The 23,040-nt window shown below is 42.9% G+C and overlaps 1 protein-coding gene across 3 annotated transcripts in view; it reads left to right on the plus strand.

Annotated features, from left to right (window-relative positions):
* Positions 1 to 1,014: 1,014 nt before the first annotated feature.
* LOC309415644 (alpha-2,8-sialyltransferase 8E) overlaps positions 1,015 to 23,040 on the plus strand; it is a gene marked incomplete at both ends in the record, with an annotated part of 42,165 nt that continues 20,139 nt past the window's right edge. For 2 of the 3 annotated variants that reach the window (XM_082013238.1, XM_082013239.1), the window contains one exon: positions 1,015 to 1,145. In XM_082013238.1, the coding sequence (XP_081869364.1) occupies positions 1,015 to 1,145 (131 nt within the window). Of the gene's footprint in view, positions 1,146 to 16,610; positions 16,719 to 23,040 lie in introns of all 3 variants that reach the window. The other variant, XM_082013237.1, reaches the window with a different exon arrangement.

The raw sequence follows: 23,040 nt of genomic DNA on the forward strand, positions 1-23,040 counted from the left end.
AGCCTCTCCTGACAATGGGGAGATTTTTGGAGGAGTTATGACGGCCGTGTCGCTTTGCCTTTTCAAAAGAGAACTGTTTCTGGTGGAGGAACAATCGGAATATTTGTCTCTTTAAATGAATGGTTCTCAGAGCCTGCACTGAGAGGCAGTCTCCCTCTCTGCGGCTGTGAGGCTACTCAGAGCCTCCAATAAATCAGCATGCAGGAACTGAGAGCTCTGTCCTTGAAGAGATGCACAGTGTCCTTGCTTATGCTTACTCTGGAGGAATAACCAGGGGAAACAGAGGAGCCCAAATAGTGAGCGGTCTATGACTAAAGGCACTGCATTCTGCACGCAAGCGCTCCAGTACCGAAGGCACGGTACGGACGGCACGCTGCTGCACGACATGCAGCTTTCCTGCTAGCCTGACCAGATTGCTGCTGTTGTTTTTTTGCAGGGGACTGAATGAAATCCTCATGATCATTACACGCTTGTTCAATAATAGCACACCCCAGTCACGTCTCCTTGCAAGCACATTTCGTTGGAATCACTGAGCAGAAGCAAAGAAGAGCTGACGACTATGTGTTTCCAACGCGGGTTGCCGGAGCCCTGTGTTTGCCATTGGCTGCAGTTTTCTGGTTTATTTGCAGCTTCCCCCATCTGGAATATGAAAATGGGACTGAAGTAGATAATTGCTAACAGCGGGTTTTCAAGAGAGGCTTAGAGGGAACAGAATGCCTCTTGCACAGCACGGGCTGCCTGCGCTGAAAGAGCTCTGAGAGATGATTTTAGATGTTACCCACGTCTGAATCTCCTGGAAACTTTACCGTGGAAGCAAGCCATTGCGCACAATCCTGGAGCTAACATCCAAAAGGGGCAAGGAAGGGGCAGCAGGGCCGAACAATGGAATACCTTGTCCTTGGATTGCTCAGAGAAAAGCCAGCAAGCATTCCCCTCCGCTTCCCAGCAAAAAGGGCATGAAGGCGACAATGAACTGAATTTTACCCAGCAGAGCTTCAGTGGCTTTTAATAAGGATGGGATACACTGACCCTTCGTCAAGCAGGGATTTGCTGGGAAACAGAACTTTGTTCTTCATATTCATCTGCGCCTTTGCCGTGGTCACCTTGCTGCAGCAGATCCTCTATGGGAGAAACTATCTCAAAAGGTAAGGGGGGATTTGAAGGAATAGGAAAAGTTGTCTGATCGGGCCGAATGGAGACAGAGATCCAGCCATACGATTGTAACGGTTCAAACCACTTCTCCGTGTTGTGCTGACAGTATTAATATCTTGTCAATCCGGGAAGGTCCATCCAGCACCTGTAATGTCTGCTAGATTATTAATAAAGGAGAATGTCAGGCAGAATATAATGACTTGTTTGTTTCTTAGATTGTGTTTTAGTCCTCAGCTGTTGTAAAAATCTAGGTCTTACTTAACTTAAGCTAGACTGACTTGCATCAGCTCAGTATTTGCCCCTGATCAGATCCTGCCATATGCCATAGGCTTTTCACCCTATGTAAATTCAAGCTGAAATGGCTTGAGAGGCTGAATTAAGGTAGCATGTTCATTGCCTAAACTTTAATGTCTTTAGAATCAAACATGGGAAGGCAATTCCTGAAATCAAAGTGGAGATATTAGTGTTCCAGATAACAGAGAGAGTACTTTATTTTTTCACTGCTGTATTCTCATGAATTACTGCTGAGACTGCTTTGTTGTAGAGCACATCAACCTTTGATCAGAAAATGGTACTGCTCTTTTTACAGCAAACACCAGTGGGGATCTTCAAGTGTTTAACCTTGACCCATGCAGAGTTTATTTTACTTAAATCTAGTTTGAGGTGTTACTGCTTGTATGATTTCATAAAGGGGAATGTTTATCGTACATGCTTTGAGGTAAGTGGGTTTCAGTAGTGCAGGCAGCTGCTGTGCAGTTTTTTTGCTGGAATTTAGCTGCATTTTTCCAGAAGAGATCAATGGTTTGGTTCTTGCCTGGTTTGCAACTCATGTAGTTGTTTGCCTTGTGCCAAGAGCGAGCGAAATGCTGACAAATCAGCAAACGTTTCTCACTGGGGCGGAGGGGAGCACAGCAAGCATGATATTAGTATGTATAGACAGGAGTGTCGTAGTTTATCCACAGAGCAATTTGTGTGCCTTGCTTAGCAGTGGGACCTTGGCTGGGGGACTCTACTTTTAGGCACCTCACTTCCAGAAAGATGTGACTCAGTTGGAAGGAGCCAAAGGAAAGCAGAAAGAATGAGCAGAGGTGTAGAAAATGTGTGTTTGTTTGGCTTGGAGAAAATTGAGGGGAGATACGATTAACTGTCTTGAAATACCCAAACTACTTCTGCCAAGAGGAAGGTAATAAACACATCTCTGTGAAGACTCATGGCATGACAAGAAATCATGGACTTAAGTTGCAGCAGAAAAGATTTGGGTTTAACCATGAGGGGAAACTTTGAAAGAAAAAGGCCACACGAGGAGGTATAAAATCTCCACCTTGGGGGGCTTCAGGAACCTGTTAGGCAGGCAAGGGTAGTACCAAGCTGCCTTGGTGTTGAGAGGATGACTTTATGACCAGTTCAGGTCTCATCTTGCCTTATTTTCTCATTTTTTCCCATTTGTCCTGGAGGCCTTGCAGCCCTACCGATACTTGCTTCTCTAAGTCGAAATGACAGCAACAGGATTAGAGCAATGAAAAATAAATGCCAAGTATAAATTGAAATGAAAAATGGAAAAGTAAAGATAAAATGATGAGGAGATAGAACTAAAATTCTTCCAGAGGGTGATCTCTGTCCTGCCTCATGCCCTGGGAGCCTCTCCTATCATCAGCAGCCTGCAGGGAATGAAAAAAGGGTGATGTCCAGTTCCCAAGCTTGCTAGGAGAAGGTCTGTTTCTGAGCACTTTACCATCTAAGGGGCTCAAGCAGGGACGTGCGCAAACATTTTGTCACTTTGACCGGAAAACAGTGTTTATTTAAATGTTTTTTTTTTATTCCAGCTTGTAACGTTTTGTTTCTTTTCCTTTTTTTTTTCATCACAGGAAAGACTCTCAGAGAGGGTCCTTCCCCCCCCTGCCCCAGCTCAGTGCAGGGAAAAAGCGCTTGGGCTCCTTTCTGCTGGGAAGTGGTAGTTCTCATCTTTTATGGAAATAAAAATGCAGGATCTGGCAGTCTCGGGCTGTGAGCTATTAATGATAGAAAGGTGATTTACACAGCAACCGACATTGTTACCATAATATTATCCTGAAGGTACTTTTTCACTTTTTCTGTCCTTCTCTCACCCTCATGTCATGCCAGTACATTATGGTGATCGTTCCCGGGCAGTTCGATTACAAGCCCGCTCCGGGCAGGGGTAGCTGTAACCTTTAATTACTCTTTTCTTTCACAAACCTCTGGTGTTAAGTCCCCCGTTAGAAGCTGATGCCGGCTGTGATGTTCCTTGGGCACGTTATAGCTTGCACCTCCAGGGACTATGGTGGAGCTGGTGGTTTTGGAGAGCATCCTTGCCAAGGGAAAGTGGGATATTTATAGCTTTGGTGCTGCTTGCCAAGCTGGAGCTTGGGGACGCTGCCTAAACCTAAAGCCATTTACTCGCTGGGATTCAACATGCTGCTTGTTTTATGATAGCCTTTGCTTGCATCCCAACATCTGCGACAATAACAGACCTCTGGGCCTCTTCCCAAGGCAGCGGGGAAGAAATTCCCCAGTATATTTAGAGAAACCTGAAAATTGCCCTGAAGTACTACTCCAGTACATGTACAATGTTTTTAAGCCTAAATATAACACAGGGCTATCATGTTTCTTTGTAAGAAGATGGTGGAAATGGGTAAAGGCCAGCAAGGCAGAGGGAAGCTAACCTAAAACAGGCAGTTTGGGCACAACACAGGGGACAGCATAGAGACCGGTCCCAATAAGAGGTCTGGACAAAGGCACCCTTTTCAGGGATAAAGATGGAAGAGTTAGCTGTATGGCTGTAAGCTGTGCCATGCCACTTGTCCTCTTCCCCAAGCAGGGAATGGGCTGGTTTTATCGCCATAAAAACCTGCCTGAAGCTCTCCATGGAGCATGCCATGGAGGCTTGTGGTCCCGCGTCTGCCCACAGCCATGCTCCCAAAACTTGGCTGTGGGGATGGCAGGGGCGGATGCTCCAGGAAATAAACTCTCCTCAGTGAAATTTGATAAGGGGACCAGCCTCTGGTCAAGTCCTCTCTTTCCGCTTAATAAGATATTAATGATCTCCTGGCATTGCTGGAAGAAGGGGAGAACGTAGGGATTGAATTTCTAGGTATTCACACATTTTTCACCCACCGTATAATGTTCTCTGCTCCTTCCCCTGCTGTTTTGTACCGTGTCACTGGAAAGCAGAATCCTGCCCACTGTTTTTTTTTCCTTTTTTCAGTTTTCCTCCAAATGGGCTGGATGTGGGTGCTCTCGGCAAGGCCAATGCCTCATCCCCATAGTAGCAGCTAAAGTTCTAACGAAAGAGTTAAACTGCAAGCTGGAGAACGACATCGGGAAGCTCCGTTCTCTGTAGCTCCTGATCCTGAGTAAAAAGGATGATGAAATGAGATATAATTAAGGGATTTTAATACAGATCTCTGGGGTAATTATTTTTATTTTAGGATTAATGTGATGATTAAAAATCCACTGCATTGATCTGCTAAAGTAGGTTAAATGCTGTGGACTTCTGCTTAAATCCAGGGCTGCTGCTTGCTTTTGTATTGACTCATCTTTCCGATGCTTGGCTTTCAGCTGAATTTTCTTTTGAATCAGCTGCTCAGCTGAGGGCTGGCCTTTTTTTTGTGAGCTCTTGTTTGGCCAGCAGGGAATAATCCTGGATTACATCAGGAAACTGCCACTACAGTAAAAAATATTGAAATGGTCCCTGTCTTCATCTCCCAACCTGTAGCATGGGAGGGATCAATAGGATGGTCCTTGCCTGCTTTGGCAAGGGAAAAATATCAGAGCAATACTTTACTATATACCTATATTCTATTGGCAGAGAATTCACTAAAACACTATTTTTTTAAAAGCCTGACTTCCATACAGGGTGAGAGTCAGCTGAAGAAGGGAATTTGCCCCTTTAAAAATATTTTTTTTCAACCAAGTGAGGAGAACACATTTTCAAAGCTATTAAAGACTTTAAACAAAGATTACCCTGGGGTCTGTCAGAGAGGGCACGTACAATAACTCAAAGAATCACACAACAAGAAACAGCAAGCCTTCCCATGCAGGCAGCCTGCGTTATTTGAAAGCTTTACATCTTTTAAATGAGAATGAAACATCACTCCTATGTGTGTGTACCCTATAATTAATATCAGACTCTCATAACTTGAGGTTGTACCACCATTTTGGGATTTCTGAAGCAGCTTTTATTCAAGAATTGCAAATCAGTCCCCAGACATCTTTACCCCTTTCCTTACCCTCATAAGAAAGATACCTCATGATCATTTTTTGCACAGCATGGGCAAATGAGGAATTAACCCACAGAAAGTAAACCTGGACTATACCTTGAGGCATTATTTGGTCTGTACCATGCTATAAGACCAGATCAGATCTTACTTATACCAGGACAGCAGCAATTGTGATGTGAACACAGAGGCTGCATGTGGCCTGAGCCATATTTTATGCTAAGCTGGACACTCGAGGAACTACAGCCAACTCTTGGCAGTTGGGAGCTCCTGCCCCATACGTGGCATGTGCTCCTCTGCCCTGTTCATAACACCCTGTGGAGATGTTACCCGTAACCTAAGACCATCTATTCCAGAGTTTAAAATCTCTTTCCATTTAAATTTTTTTTCCCAAGAGACGTAAGCTGAAGGTCACCTAGTGAATCATCTCTCCAACACATAGCTCCGTGCCCCCTCTGTCTCTAACCAGAGTGAAATATTATGCCAGCGAAATGACATGCGACCCGTGAGTCACCTTGCTGAATCCCTGATGGGGCTGCAGAACATGTTTTGCTTTTGGTTGGTTTTATTCAGAGGAGAAGAGCACTGGAAACTTCAGGAGATAGCAAAGTCTTGAAGATATCAATATATGTATGCCTGGAACATGGCCATCGCCTTAAAGTGACTGGGTCTAGTCTAGCATTGCAGGAGAACCTGAGACTCCAGCCATGCTCTTTGTGCTACAGGGTATTCCCAAGAGCACGTCAAGAGGATGGGGACCAGAGTGCCAGCATCCCCATCGTGCCTAATGAGCCTTGCAAAGACAAGGAGCTGAATGAGCTCCCTGAGCAGTCAGAGGAGCATTGGAGCCTGTGCTGGGGGAGAAATGGTGGTGCGATGGAGGGGGCAGAACAAACAGAGAGCTGACAGATTAACTCGGCTGCCTCTAAAGTCCTTCCCCACTGGTCATCCTGTTCCCTTTAACATTGCTGCTGTTGCTTGCTTTATATAACGCTTCTGTCCCCCCATGTCAGGTAAAAGGAGAGAGCTCACAATATGTGGCATGTGGGTTAAAGTTCTGCAAAAATTTTCAAACAATCACAGCTTTATCACAGGCTGCAACAGAGACTTTTATTGTGAAAAGCATCCCAAAACCGAAATTTTACCTTTGGCTACTTGGAGTTTTTTTCTGACTCATAATTTTCATTTGCTTTTAAAGAAAAGCGTCAAGTGGCTGAAGTTTTAGCACGGAGCATGAGGGTCTGTCATGCCCTCTCCGGTGCTCCCTGGCAGTGCTGTCTGTGGCTCTGATGCAGAAAATGGGCAGGGTTTGAATCCCTGCTCCCTCCAGACTTGCTTTATTTCCAGCATTATTATGTTGCACCTCAACTGTTGAGACGGCAAAAACACTTGCTGATCCCGTCTGTGAATTGCCAGGCCTTCTCCATTCCCCAGATGGCAATAATTTAAGGTAATGAAAGTCAGTTATTTCAATATTTTATGTGTGCAAGTTGCATTATCCTGAGCGTGTCATTCCCTGGTGTGTTACACCATGGTCCTTTCTGAGCTCCAGCCATGGGGGATGTGAGCCACTACAGAGTGACCTACAGACACTTGCCTCTTTCACTCTGGCTGTGGCCACCTGGTAGTCCCTAATCCAGTTCCCACAAGCCCACCCTGCACAGGAGTGTTGGTTTCCCTAGGGTTTGAATCATGTCGGGCTGTAGGAGCTCTGCAGAATCTTCTTGCCTCAGATTAGTGAATTACAGGTGTCCTGTTTACCAGCCAAAAGGTGGACATCGCCCTCACTGATGAATACAGAGACGATTAGATCCTAATTCTAATCCACATGATACTCAGCAGCAGCTTGCTGCCGTGTCTGACTTTGCTGTGTGGGGATCTACGCCTACTTTTGTCCATGCAAACAGCTCTTTTTGAATATTTGGCTGAATATCTAGGCTAACTCTGCTCTCTGCACTTTACACAGGTCTGTTGCCTCTGTGTGACAAAGTAGTGGTTGAGTTTTGCCAATGCTCAGCATTCAACACCTGTGAATCAAGGCCCTTTCACCCAAAGTGGTTCAAAACCCATGACGTTTCTTTCAAAAACGTCTCTGTTATAACCTGCCATCAACTTGTTTTACATTGTTTTGAAAAAATGAGCTGCCTGCCCTCTATGTGTATGGGCAGGTATGAAGTTCAATCTTACCTACGCTGTAGAAAGCCAAAGCCAGAACCCAGCCTTCCTGCTTGAGTTGTGCTACGCCTGTGTCCCCCACAACCCCGGCTGCGAGCGCCCGCGTCCCCGACCGCTGACTTCCATGGCCAGTGTTGCAGACCTCCTGGTAATACGGTCTTTTATTTTTGACCTGATTGGAGTTTCCTGATCGTTCTTACGCTTGCTGCATTTGGTTCAGACATCATCGCTGTGCAAAGCTCTGTATTTTCTTACTTTTGCTCTGCCTCTTTCTTACCCTTGATTGCTTTTTCGTTTCATTTCTTGTTTTTTAAATCAAGTATATTCATTGCTCGGCAGTCCATGTCTTCCTCAGGCAAACTGTGGACTTAACCTCTCATTTCTTTGAGGCATCCTTGCCCTCCATTGCTTGCATCCATTTTGCTTTTTCATCAGTCCTGCAGACAGTCACTCTCCTTCCACGTCCTCTTTATTTAATTAGTTTTATGCTTCAGTTCTCATGATGAAAACCTTAAAAGCAATCTCTGTCACTTCTAGTTTCATGGCACTTTCCATAAGAACAAATACAGCCAAGGCTAGGCTTTTCACACTCCCAGCTGAAAATCTTGGGCAGTCAATAGTTTGGAAGTCTTGCACAAATGGTAGGACGAGATTGTGCCCTCTGCTTCTACGCATGGAGAGGGGGAATATTGCCTACTCCTGCCACTGATGCTGGGTGCAGTCACATTGACTCTGAATGGCATTTTGCTCGTTGTCTTCAGCACGAGTCCTTAATGCAATTGGGGCTTTAAGGGTGTGTTTACATAGAAGAATATACTGCAGTGTAGGGACACTTGACCTGCTGCTATATATATTAGTTTTGGAAACATGTGATGCAAACAAATTAGCTCAGTCAGATCTCTAATGCTATGGTGAGATTGCTTGTGGTACCCGTGCTGCGTCAGGTATCTTTGCATGGAGCTACCATCTCAAATGTCAGAATTTCCTGGTGTCTTAAAATATTTGGGATTTCCTGTGAATCTCTGTGCTTGGGCCTTTTTCCCTGAAAACAACCTGCCTCACTGTCAACTCATTCTGTTGTGGGTTTTGTTTTACCCCCAATTATTATAAATAAGAAAATTTTGATTATGAACAATTATTTAAAATTAATGGATACTAATTATCTATTACTCCTTGGGCATTTATCTTCCAGCCACAGATCAGAAAAGGAAAAATTTGAAAGGTATCCTTTGATGCCCTTGATGACCTAGGCAACACTTCATCCCATTTAAGCAGATTAGTTGAATGTTGGTATTGATTCTATTTTATCTTTCTTGGGAAGTGATTTTAGATCAGGTTTTTCAGACATTGCATGTGAATATCTGATACAAGGTTTAACTCAAATGTGAAACGTGCTACATGAAACAAAACCTTTTTCTGTGTAATAGTGGTTGTAATCCAGAAGCTTCCCACCTGTGTTTCTCTCTTCAGCTCTTTGTGCTAGTCAAAATATACTCCTCCACCACTTTATTACTACCATTTCCCTCTGACATGTAGAGCCAAGCTTGTCCCTGGTATAATACTGTATGGCCAAGCGTTTGGTGTAACCAGGCATGCCCATTTCCCACATCCTCCATCCATATTTTGCTTTTCATGGGACCCATATTATTTAATTTCTTCCTTTTGTTGCAAATATGCCATTCCTGTTCTCCCACATATTTTCATACATTTTCAAAACCTTCTCTAAGGGTTTTTTCCCAATAAGAAAACGAGCAATCAGCTCAGCAGTTACCTATGGTCAGTCAACTTGCAGAGCCATGGGTCACTAAGGCAGTACACTGTATGTGTATGTATCTGGACTAAACCTTGCATTTTGCTAATTTTACTGGAGAAATAAGTATTTTTCTAAAATGGACCAAGTATTTTTCTAACTGGACGGGTCAGATTCAACTCTGCTTCCACTGAATGTAAACGTGGGCTCACATAAGAAGGGGAGCATCCTGCTCAACTATATGAGTTGGCCCCAGAAATGTTTTATTTCTTTGTGGTGTACCTGGTAGGGTTATGCCCGTGGATTCTCCACTGAAAGAGGCCAACCCACACATGGTGTTTTTCTGGCATTATAGCATGGGTGAATTGGACCTGGACTGCTACAGGCAGGTTTATGTTTCTTTCTTTCATCTATGCTGTGTCTTTCTAGATTGCTGTGCCTTGAATATTTATTTCAAAATGGATTGGAGTGTTTGAAGTGATATTAAACTATTCAAGCATTTGCCTTTCTCTAGTCATCTAACTTCATTGTCTTCAGGGACTGAGTCTGGCCCTTCTGTTAAGAAAGGGGAGTTTTTGGACACGGACTAGCCTGCCTTGACCCTGCTGGGTTGGGTTTGATATCAGCATCTCATTGTCACCTAGTGGATGCTCTACTCCTTTCGAGCCCCTCTGATGTCTTTTCAAGTGCAGTGTAAATAAACGTGCTGTTTCTGACCTATGTGGAAGAAAAAAAGGATCCTTGTTTTTTCTTCAAAACTCCTCTTATTGTTATCTCTGTTGGCTCCTATGCTTGTCTTCCCTTGCGCAGCAGTCTGTCGCATTGGAGGCTCCTGACATTCCCCTTTCTTCCCAACATCCTCTTGCTCTCTGATCCATTTTAGGGAGTGTTTTAGAATCATAGAATCTTAGAATCTTTCTTTGGGTTGGAAGGGACCTTTCCAGGCCATCCAGTCCAACCTCCCTGCAGTGAGCAGGGGCATCTGCAACCAGAGCAGGTTGCTCAGAGCCCCGTCCAGCCTGACCTGGGATGTTTCCAGGGATGGGGCATCCACCACCTCTCTGGGCAGCCTGGGCCACCACCCTCACTGTGAAAAATTTCTTCCTTCTATCTAGTCTGAATCTGCCCTCTTTTAGTTTAAAACCATCACCCCTTGTCCTGTCGCAACAGGCCCTGCTAAAAAGTCTGTCCCCATCTTTCTCCTCAGCCCCTCTCAGCCCTGGCAGCTGCAGGAAGGTCTCCCCGGAGCCTTCTCTGCTCCAGGCTGAACCCCCCAGCTCTCCCAGCCTGTCCTCCCAGCAGAGGGGTTCCAGCCCTCGGAGCGTTGCTGGGGCCTCCTCTGGCCCCGCTCCAGCAGATCCATGTCTCTCCTGTGCCGAGGGCTCCAGAGCTGGACGCAGCCCTGCAGGAGGGTCTCCCCAGAGCGGGGCAGAGGGGCAGAATCCCCCCCTCACCCTGCTGGCCACGCGGCTTTGGGGGCAGCCCAGGACACGGTTGACTTCTGGGCTGGGAGCGCACATTGCCGGCTCATGTCCAGCTTTTCATCCCCCAGGACCCCCAAGTCCTTCTCTCTGACTTTACTATACCTTTGTGACATCCCTGTTGGTTGGCTAGGGGCATCACTTTCCATTTTCAAAGAGGGTAGCATGATCATTTAATGCTGAAGTCTTCAGTTTTTCCTCTCAAGGGCACAGGAATAATGAAATGGGGAAATGGATACAGTGAAAGTAAGTGATTTTCCACCACCTTTAGGAAGCCTATACATAGCCTGGGCTGTCTGTCAGATCAGGGACTGTATATGGCTTCTGTGTTTGGGCAGTATGTAACAGTGTAGTGCAGCACCATGACCAGGCCTGTAGAAATATGAATATAGAATTATTGATGATGTATAAGGAATTAATGTATGTATTATTAGCTTATAACTTAAACAGGAGCAGGAGTCACAAAGGTTGGGCTTGCTGTCATCTCCTGATGGCCTTTTTGCTAAGGACGATGCATATAGAGAAGGAATATGAGAACTTTTAGAAAGAAAGAGCAGGAAAAGCGCAGACAAATAAGAGAAGGGGACTTTGTATCTTCCTTTCAGCCATTCAAAGAAGGAACCTATAGACTCCTCTGCTTCCTCTTGCTTGACCATCTGTGGTAGACCAGCAAGCTGAGTCAGATTTTGGCTTAGCTTCACCGATACATAATGACATTGGTTTCTGTCTCTTTTTGCTTGCCTTTAGGTTTAGTCTGCTGCTGGTAGATGCAGGATGGGGGTAGTGGTAGCTGTCACCTTGAAAGAGGAATGGAAATAGCCAGCTGGCTGGGATAGTATGAGATGAGCTGGTGGTTTTGGGGAATGGGTTGGCACTGGAGTGGCAGGTGCTCTTACATGCCCTCTCCTCATGCCACCTGCGTGATGCCCCTGTTGCCACCCAGTCCTTGTTACCCATGGGTGCTGATCACTGTTACTCAGCCACTTGCACCAAACTGCTGTTATGCCTTGAAAGCTTGTGGGTCTCCCCTGAATAAATTCTGCTGCATGCATCGTCATAGACTGCTGACTGGTTAGAGCCCAGACAGGACCACCAGCTCTGCTTGAAGTCTTTTGGGTCTCCTCCACTTATTAGCTGAAGAATAGCTCCCTTTTAAAAGCCTTGCCTTCCCTGAGCTGAATTTTAACCTTGCCTTCATGCTTTAGAAAGGCAGTGAGGCACCCCTGAGGTCGGATCTTAGTGTAACGACAGCATGGATACGAAGCTTCTTGATGCAATCTATCCACTTGTTCATTCTCACCTTACAGTTCAAAAACCTCATAATTGTTTGACGTCCTCCGCTGTTAAAACCTCTGCTTGTGCAGGAGTTGTTTCTTGTTTGGATTGTGGCAATGGGCTTTTTCTTTGCTTCCTGCTGCTTTTTGACAGCCAGTCTTGACAAGCCCTTCAGAATCACTGCTGCTTTGTTAATTTTCTGTTTTTTCACCCCCTCCCGCTATTCTTACATTACGCCAGTGTTTATTTGGCCACATACTGATTCAAGTTTTACAGTTACCAATTAGGATCAAAATATTGCTTTGATATTTACCTGAAACTCAAGACCTTTATTGCTAAGACATCCAACTTAACGGAGTTTCTCTAAGGCAAGGAACAACATTGCTCATAGTCCTGTTTGTTAGGGGTAAGTCCTGTGATTAACAATGTCCATAAAGCTTGACGAGAAATTTGCTTGCAGTGAATGAGCAAAACATAGCATCTCTGCATGAAGAGTGTTTCTGGTTATTACATCTTTTATAAAGTCTTCCCGTGTCATCATCAGCATCACGCGTTGGGGAAATGTACTAATTTTAGAAGGAAATAACATTAGGGCAAATTGAGCAAATGGCAAAGTTCCACCGTTGGTAATCATTGGTAATGATCCCAGGCTTAAAATTAGCTTTTCTTTTTTTTTAAAAGTCTTTAACATGAACTGTCTAAATTATATAGGAGACCTCTATGTCTACATTTCCTCTGCTTTCCTTCACTTCTTTTAATCTTTCTTTACCCTCTTTTTTGATTTTCTTCTTTTTCTCTGCCTTTTCTGTGTTTCCATCCTGCATGCGCTTTTCTGTTGCAGTTCTGATTCACAGAAGCTTAATTTACCTCTTCTTTGTTTACCTGTTAAAATGCAGTTAGTGCCGAGAGCGAATGTGTTAGAATTTAACTACCATAGTATGCCAAAGAAATGTACTGATGGAGCAGTTCATATCTCTGTTTTATTTCTCAGGCTGTTTGCATATTTGGCCAGACATCATTTATGAACACTTACGACTCATGACTGAGAGGATTAGAAAATTTTATATTTTTAAATTTGAAATCTCCCAACTCAAGGCTGATGATTGAAATAAATGGTAAAACAGTAATCTTGTTAGGAACAGAATTAATTCAGGTCAGTGTTTTTAAATGTCTCATCCTTGATTACTACTCAGTCCTAATATGACCAACCATTATTTATGGGAGTTGTTCTTACTAGGAAGAAGAGATTTATTGTACCATCAGTCCAGAAAATGCAGAGCAGCAGCTTGGTCTCAGTCTTGCAGAATCACAGTGAGACACACAGGCCCATGAGCTGTGTAATGCTTCTTCGGTGGTGGGTTTTGTGTGCATGTAAGCCTATGTGGTGTTAAACTCTTGAGTACCTGTTTGTGGGAAGAAAAGCACTATATAGTCCCCTTTTCCTGTCTGGTTCAGGATCAGACGTTTAGCTTGCTCCTGACCCTAAGCTCAGCTCCCAACTTCATACTTCGTCCTTACTATGTAGAAGTGTCATACCCAGACCCTTGCTTGCCCTTGTTAGATATTTTTGTACCTCAGATCCCCCATTCTGCCATTTCAAAGCTAAGTATTTTAAGCTGTTCATCATAGGACATATCTACCATTCCTCAGTGTTAGTCTTCCTGATCTCCTCTTGGATCTTACCCAAAAAGTGCATGTCCTCCTTTAAACTTGGTGCCTCAGCTGCAGGACACACTGTTCCCAAAAAAAGGCTTCATGAGAGGAGGGCATTAAAGAATGGTTTTATAATTTCTTTTGATTTATGGACAGATTCATCCCCTCTACCTTTGAGCATTTACTTAGCTTTCCTTCCAGCTGTTACATGTGGAGCAAAGATGTACAAAGGGAAAGGACTTTACTGAATGTTTTAATTCTTAATTTCATCTGCCTGAATATTGGCTGTGCTTTAGGAGAATTCACCTCTGAAGGACACACCGACATCAGCTATTTATCTCGATTAATGCTCTCTGTTTCAGTTTGCAACTAAATATCTAAGCCCAAAATACCTAATTTAAATAAAATTAAAAACTACTATTCCATCTTGGTTTTTCCACACTGCTACTCTCTCCCCATGTATCATTCAGTGCTGCCCTTAGCAATTAAAATGTATTTTTAAGGTCATATATTTAGATGCCTTTTACAAAGACATACACATTCAAAACAAACATGTTTCCATACCAGCTACCGTGTGGCAAGAAAAAATGTGTTAGACTGGGGTACATGGGAGAGAATCACAAGTGTTTATTTCAACAGGCCTAAAAGTGAAGGTGTCTTAGTAAAAGTGAGAATTTTCTCATATTTTCTTCACACCAATATTCTACTCGGATGTTGTACCTTGGGCAGCATCAGCTGATGAAAAACTGTCAGAGGAACATACGACGCATGGGACTCCCTGACAAGCCATAGCACTGCATTACCCTATAGCCATTATACCATAACCTATACTCCCTTTGATGTGATTCTCCAAATTGGTCACCAAAGTAGCTCGCTCCAAGCTGAACGTAATATCTAAGTGTGCGATATCTTTGCATTTTTCTTATGGCAATCTTCCACTTGTTCTGATTTTTTGGAAAACAGGAGAATTGCATTGATACGTTTAACTAACAAGTAATCAGAATGGTTCTTCTATGAGCAAAAATTTGACTTCTGTATTTGAAATGTTCCCATTTTTGTACTTAGAAAGCTTTTCTTTGAAAAAGCAAAATTTGACCACTGGACAACACACAATAAATGAAAATGCACTTGAAAGATTCAGAGGAAGCTTTTTCAATATATTCATGGTGTTTTTCTCCCACCTTTTGTGGTGGGAGGGAGCTTGGGAGGGGAGGGGGCAAGTTTAGGAGGCTTGCTCTTTCTTCAGTTCAGAGCATTGAAATGGCTCCCTACCTTCTTCAGAACTCCTCCCTCAAAATGCATTTACCAAAACGTCTGTTTTCAATTAAAAAAAAAAATCAAACAAAAAGATTGAGGCACAAAACATGCAATAATAATCTTAAATTCTTTCAAAATATCTTGAGTTTAGGTCAGAAAAAAACATTTGTGGTGACATGCACTGCACTTCACTTGGGTGGTGGGATCCTTCTGTCATGCGTGCCCATACTACCAGTAACCCCAGGCTCCCTGTACTGCTGATGGAGGGAGAGTTTGGGGGATGGATCAGTTCACTCTAGGGTGAAGGCCAACCTCTGATCGGGTGAATCTTTCCCAAAACTAACTGTACTGAGCCAATCTCTACTGACTTTTAAGAACCAAGACAATTAGCTCATGTGGAAATACCTGCACTGCAGATACTTGAAGTTAGACAAGGTTGTCTTAAAACAACTATGACAACAAGAAGTTATGTGCACACATTTCCACAATACAGAACAAATAAGCTCCTACTATATGTTTTTAGAGCTGTTTAGAGCTACTCCTTTTTTCTGCTGCAGGAAGCAGAGAGGCCTTATTTTAATGCCCCATGGTGTTCCTTCGTAATTGCCTACTCTTATAACTGCTGCAAATTAGACTAGAGAATGGATGTGGTCTGAGAGATTCTCCAGTCCTTGTAATAAGCCTATTGACCAAGAAAACTAGAGGGCTCATGGATGCCCTTTCTTTTGGGCAAAGCGGGCTGGCAGATTGTTTCCTGGCTGTCCCCGCACAGTCCAGCCGGGAAGTTAACTTTCAGTATTGGCAGCACCAAATGTTCAAAACTCAGCTGCCAGGCTTGTGAAATCATGAAATTGGGTTAAAATGGAGAAGATTAAAAATAACAATCTGTAAGATTCTTTTTCGTTGACTTCTGAGCTAAGGGAAGGATTTGACTCGTGTTGTCAAATGTTTTTTCAGACCCAGCTTTTTTAAATACATGTGAGATTCCTACCCAACTATAGGTGTAGTTTCCAGAAGACTGAAAGGTCTTGGAATGAATTTGGGAAAGTTTGGAAAACAGGGAGCTGTGATGGCTGTGGTATGCATAGGCTTAAAAAACGTAATCTTCCCAAACAGGGAAAAGGAGGAGTATAGTGTGACTTCTCTAAGCCACCAAATGACAAATCCTTCGCTAGCATGGCCAGCAAAGCAGAGGAAGGACCCAGTGCCCACCACATTTAACTACTACTGTAGATGTAAAATTGAATTTTGGAGGGTTTACTTCTTTGGCCTTGCAGTTTTCCATGTCTCCAGCTTTTTTGCACTTGTGCATTCTCTGGGAATGAAATTTCCACCTTGTTCCACTCCACATATATGTATGTTGTTTATGCGCACAGATGGTTACTGACCTTCCAGTTTGGTTGGGGAGTCTGGTGGTGTTTGCAGCCAAGGACTTGTAGAGTCCATGGGAAGTTAAAATTAATTGTTTCCACTAGTAAGATGATGTCTTGTAGTTCTTGGTATCTTTTTATGGGTTTTGATGAATGTGTCGTAGTCATATTTCTGTGTTAAAAAAAAAGACATGAGAACTCGTGCTGATAGACTTAACCTAATGAATTATATCAAATATCAACTGCCTCATTTTCTTGCTAGAGGGCTGCAGTTTAGCTGGCAGAATGGAGAGGAATTGGCAAATTGGACCGGCACCTTTAATTTCACGGATGACGGAGCAGTGAAGAGTGGCAGTGACAGAGGCACCAGGTACCAACACCCAAGGGGATGGCTGCAGAGATCTCTCTCGCTTTGTATGAACCACAAATGTGAGCACAGGCTGTATGAAAAATCAGATTTGCAGTTTGCTTTGGCTGCTTGGTACTGCTCCCCATGGCACAGAAGATGCCAGGGATGCCCAAGTGCTGTGCTCTTTTCCCCACTCAAGGCCATGGGGCCATTTTGGAATATGCCATAAGCATCCATGCTGTACACAGGAGGGTGACTTCTGTGTCCTGGCCTCTCCTTTTTCCCTTGCCCCACCAATGCTATGTGTCAATATGTGGCAGTGTGGGACTTGGGTGGAGAACATCCCAACATGACAGTAGTGATGCATGCAGAGCACACCGGAGAATTTGGCTCAAGGCTTTCTTTATGACAGAATATGTATTCTAAGAAAACATAGTTTAAATTGAAATCTTTCCAGGGCCTAGCAGGGGAGAAGTATTCTATCGAGATGACACTGGAGTATTTCTTTTCTTTACATTATTTTGAAAATATGAGAAGCACTGATGTGCTGTTGCACTTTTTGTACTTATTAACTTGTAGGAAGATCCTTTTGACAGACATGTATCTGAAGGGTCATGAAGAGCCATGCGCATAGTCAGGAAACAGGCTCCAGTTGTGCCTAAAGAGCTCCATAGCTATCACAGGCCATCTACGTAAATCCAGGTACAGGCACGGGACAAGTATTTGGGGTATCTTCCTGGAACCTCAGTTGTAGAGGTTAAAAATCCTGAGTTATGTGTAGTATCAAGTTCAATAAGTACAGGATAATCTTAGAAAGACTGTAAGTTAAAGAAAAAAATAAAATTAATTAAAAGAATCTTACATTTAATACCTACATATAAATAAAACTATCTCTGGAAAAATTACATATTTTATTTGAAACATCGTCATTTTGGTAACTGTACACCACTACAGCTGCGGAGCTGATAGCATTTCAAAGGCAAGCGGAAGTACAGAGTCTGACCTGCCAAAAATCATCCAACCTCGCTGAACTGCAGCAATGCTGCAATTTCTGTTACGGCTCTTCGCTGTAATGCGATCCGGAATGAGGGCTACCTGCCACTCAGATGCTTTAACTCGCTAGGTTCTTTATAAAAAGAACCAGCTTAAGCTGCAGGTTTTTTGCTTATAGTAAGGGAAGAATGATTCATTCTATGTATGTATGTATGTATGTATGTATATATGTGTGTGTGTGTCTATCTATCTATCTATCTATCTATCTATCTATCTCTCTGTCTCTCTCTACTTTTGTTGCCTTGTGTATTCATCTACAGTCTGTGTACGCAAAGTCTTCGGTTTAGGCACTTGGCACATAAAAGAACGGAATGTAGCACAAAGACATCTTGAAGACACGAGAGAATTAATAAATATAGATTTCCTCCTCTAGGCACCCTTGACAGAGACAATTGAACCATCATTGATTTCAGGACGGGGAACCAAAATCCTTGACTGCAAAATACATGTTGTGAGGCACTGAACGACAGCACTATTCTTAATCAGTTTAGACCCTTCAAAGACAAAGAGGTTCAGGGTGCAAGTGTTTTTTATACAAACAGGCTCAAACTGCGCAAGTTACATATACATTTCAAAGGTTGTAATATCAATAAAAGATGCAAATTTCGAAGTCCATGTCATGTTAATGACTGTGGAGCTGAAAGATGGGGATTTTGAGTTAGGGATTAGGTCTAGTTGCAACATATATTGCACATAAGTGTATTAGAGATATTATTTACCCATTTGTCTACTGTCTGAAAGCTGAGAATACAGGAAAATAAAAAAGAACTGTATAAATGTGGAGGTGAGCCTGGAGGTGAGACTGTGTGGTGAATAACTGCAGAGCTAGGTCATAAATTTTTTACTGTTTACCTTTGATCACCTTTCTTACTGTGATATCACCAGACATCTCCTGAGGGTCTTAATCTGACACTCAACTTCAGGCTGTTGATATCAATTGAAAACAAGCCTTTCTCTAATGAATAATTCTTTCCCCCAAATGGAAAACTTGCAGACTACTTTTTACTGACCTGATTTTACTTGTATATATTTACATGTCTCTAGAGAGACATCTAAAGTGCAAAAAAACTAGTGGTATGTCAGCATACACACAGTAAATTCATTTCACTGCATGGCTCTCCAGTTTATTGTGTGTTATCACCGCCTTGTGAAAAGTTTGGTGTTTAAAGATATTAATTGAAATAGATATTAATATGCTTTTCATTAGCTTATATAATTTTTATATCTATATGTAGATAGATACATCTTTATTCATACATGTGTGGTATCAACCCGTGTATATTCTATGACTACTCTTTATCTTTTAATTATGTAACTTAATACATGGTGTAGAGACATTGACAACTCATTCTGTAGGAGTGATTTATTAGATGAAAATGAAGAACTTCCAAAGCAAAGGCAAACTGAGAGAATAAGTACATTAGAATTGCAAGACAGACAGAATTCGCAAGAGCAGTGGCCGTATCAAAACCAATCAACAGTGGAGATCAAACATTGCATGAAAAGGATCAAGTAGGACAGAAGTGAAGAATGTCATGTTATCTGATTTCAGTAGAGACTGATTCAGACTGTAACTAATGTACAAAATTAAAGTGTGGCTTGCAATTAGAACATTTTTTACCGTCCTGGGGAGTTCATTACACAGTTTTGGAAAATGAGCCCTACTCTGATTGCAGACAGCTCCACTGTGCTGGCACAGTAACCAAGCTAACCAAGGCTTTTTATCCCAGTGCATAAGACGCTTCTTCAGACTGCGTAGAACCAGTCCATGGAAAGCTAATATCATGAGCTTGGCTCAGTATGTGGTACAAATGAGAGTGTGGATCATGTTTGTGGCATCTAATATTGCTGTGGATAGATGCCTGACAGAGATGTCTCTTTGCTGGAGCTTTTTAGCACCAATAACTTCATTTCGATGCATATTGCATTGCTACAGGTCTTGTAGGTAGCAAAGAAGTTGTGGATACTTGCAAGGAGTAAAAGTGAAACACTCAACAACTCCCCAAAGCCATAGGGATGTGTACTTTCAACCAAAGGAGGACTGGGTGGGCTGCAGGCTCTTTGAAGGCCTCACTCAGATGCAATGTCAACCAGTTGTCAAACACTGGCTTATTTTTGGTTCTTAAATATCAGCCATTGCTCTAATTTCTACCTTTTGCTTTTTATCTTGTGCTATGTATTGTAAATCTTACAACGTCCTTGTGGGAAATCAGGTAAAGGGTTCTAGCTGATGCTGGTTATGAGAAGTAATATATGAAACTACTTCCTAGAGCCCTGATCCCTTTGTTCTCCTTTTAATATGTTTTGCAACTTACCAGGATTGTGAGTCTTCATGCTTAAAGCATTTTTCGTTGCCAAGAAGCTGCCTTAACGATGTGATGATCTGCCATATTAGTTGGGTTACGGTGTTCTCTGCCACCTTCAGTCCATCTGAGCTGAAGATAAGGTTCAACGTAGGACTTCGGTTGTGACACCACAGAAGCCTTTGACAGACGAGAGGAGACATGAGCTTTATACTATTGGGCCTGCCAATTTGTACACTGAATTCTCCAGTATGACAAATCTGGAGCTTTGTCCTAGTGGTTACAAAATAGTATAATCAATCACTGGATTCATCAAGTACTCGTTTAAGAAGAATGAATGTATGGGCATCAGACATCAGACCTCATTGGCCAGGACAGTAGCTGAGGATGTTCCTTAAGTCATGGTACTGAACTTCGCATACTAAGATACTAAAATCTTGAGAACCACAAGAAAAAAAAAAGCCATTACTTGCAATGATAAACTGTGTTTTTTGAGATGTCATTGATGTCTAAATGTTGTTATGTGTTTTGTTATGCCTCCCAGGTGGTCATATGGATAACAACATCAGCAGCTTATTTCAATCAGAGTGATGGGAATGGGCTTGATTAAAACAGCCAGACAGCAGTTTACTAAAAATTGGAAGAGTTCTGAAATGACATTGGTAAAATAGGACTCCCTGCAGCATACCCCACTGCTGCTTGTCAGAAACCAATGTTGTTTTGATACAGTGACTGAAAGAAAAGAAACCCCAAAGTGCCCCTAAAACTAGAACTCAATATACTCTCCAATAAATCATTCTAGGGGTGACACATTGTACGGTGGGAAAACCTCTAAACGAAGGTGTATGGCAGTCTGTGAGAGAAGACCCAGGAAGCGCAGGGGGTAATGGTGTTGATTCAGAAGTATGGTCTGCATGGTGGGCTTATCCCAGGTGGGTTAACAAACTGCAGGAGGTAGCCTGGACTTTGCTATGTCATTTAGAGCTGTTTCTGCTTTAGCTGCTGCTGTTACATCCACAGGTGTTGCAGTAGAGTTGTATTGGGTAGTATATTAGACTGAAATTTTGGAGAGACTTGGCTGCCAAATAAGTGGACAGATGAGAAAGGAACCATGTGGCATTGGCTGGAGTAGATGTTTGGTCAATTCACACTGCTGATGTGGCACTGGACAGCAGAGCCAAGCAATCCCAAATGAGCTGTGTGTTAAGCCATGAAGACAGGAGATCAAAATCAGAAATGGCAGTGAGCAGCCAGTACCAGTTTGCCAGGAGCTTTCGTAGTTGTGATGAAAAACATGTCCTCAGGGTATCACAGCTATCACCTTAACTGTATGGATGTGTAAAGTGTCTGTGGAGTCACAGGACCAGATCAAATAAGGAATCCAGGAAAGGAGCACCTCTGAGATATGACGGATGTATGCGCTTTTCTAAGTTTACTTGGAAGGTACATAGAGCTATCAATGAACTGCTTTTAAGGGACAGAAGTATAAAAGCCACTCCTGTGGTAGATCTCACTTAGGAATTTAGGGCTGGTTGATGGAAGCACTTCTGTTTTTTTTTAAAGTAAAAATCTTTAATTTGGAAGGTAGGCAGGGTATCTTGGGAAACTGCCCTTGTCTTGGTGGATGGACATTTCTAATGACATCTGTTTCAAAACCCAGAAAAACTTGCAACACTGTAAGGAGACAAATCTAGCCAAACATTTCAAAATATCCTAGGTGGAAGGTCAGGATGTTCATGAGTTAATAGCTTTTAACCTCAGCTACATAAATCTCCTGGGAAGCATGAGTCCCTGTACAAGAATTACAGCTCCAGAATTTTGTTTGATTACTCTGGTTCTTCTAGAAAGAAAACCAGCTTTGAACTAAAGATGCCATTTCTATCTTTAGCTTCCAGGCACTGGATACTAGTTTTCTTTGCTATACTGTATTGAAAATCTTCCTGCCACTAGTAGTTGCTTCCTGGTGCAGTGTCTCCCTACTCAGTCACCATATGTTTAGATTAAGCTTCATAAGCCTCTCATAGTTTTTAGAACCCAAGTAATTTCTGCAGGTTCTTTTATAACTCTTGCCAGTGTCTCAAACCCTCAAGGACGAGGTAGTCACATAGTTTCATCAACTTGTATAAGAGAAGACTATTTCTTCTCCAGCCTCCTCCTTTGTGCCCACAGCACCTTCTCTCTCAGATCAGTCTTTTTCTTTTGACAGTGGACAAGTCAACTCAGGCTCTCAAACGGCAGAAACAACACATGCAGCAATGTGATTTTTTGTGCCACAGCCCTAGTGAAGTGTAAATTAATCTAAGGGCATCAAACACTTCTGCTTCACTTGCCAATTCTCAGAGCAGGGAGATCTCATTTAGCATCAGTACGTCCACAGGTGTTTTCTTTTGCAAGGTGTAGTATGAAAGGTCATTATGATTTCCATCAACTTCACAGGCTGCTCTTGTTCTTGTTGGTAATTGTGTAGTCTAGGTAGTCTCTGTGAGAGCAGAACCCAAGGTCCCCATTCCTGCCTGCCAAGGACTTACCTGTCAATCAGCCTCTACATCAGCTTCTTCATCTGCCAAACAGGGATCATGTTTTCCAAACGAGGTCAAAGTAAACTTAGGAGAATATGCCATGTGAAGTGGTAGGGTGCACTCTTTGAAGGGAAAAAAATCAGTGTATTGATGTCAGGCGCTTAAACCTTTTGACCAAATCTTGTCACATAGAAATATTAATAGAAGCAAAGGCTGGTGGGATTTGGTCGCTTACTCTTTCATGAAGTCAACACCTAGTTTGCTCTGCTTTGGATGAGTTTTCCAGAGCCCCTGTAGCCATTGATATGCTCCACCTCAGCAGTATTTTTGCTACAAGGGTCTGAAGATCCCATGCTGGCCTTGCCGGGTGAACGTGAGTCCCCACGTGCTTTGGGGAGTGTGCTCTGGCACACCTGCAAGGTTCCTGAGTAGGCAAGGTGAATCTAGACCTGAGGTTGGCCATGGTTC

Source organism: Phaethon aethereus, assembly GCF_964289735.1.
Source record: "Phaethon aethereus genome assembly, chromosome: Z".
NCBI classification, from domain to species: domain Eukaryota; kingdom Metazoa; phylum Chordata; class Aves; order Phaethontiformes; family Phaethontidae; genus Phaethon; species Phaethon aethereus.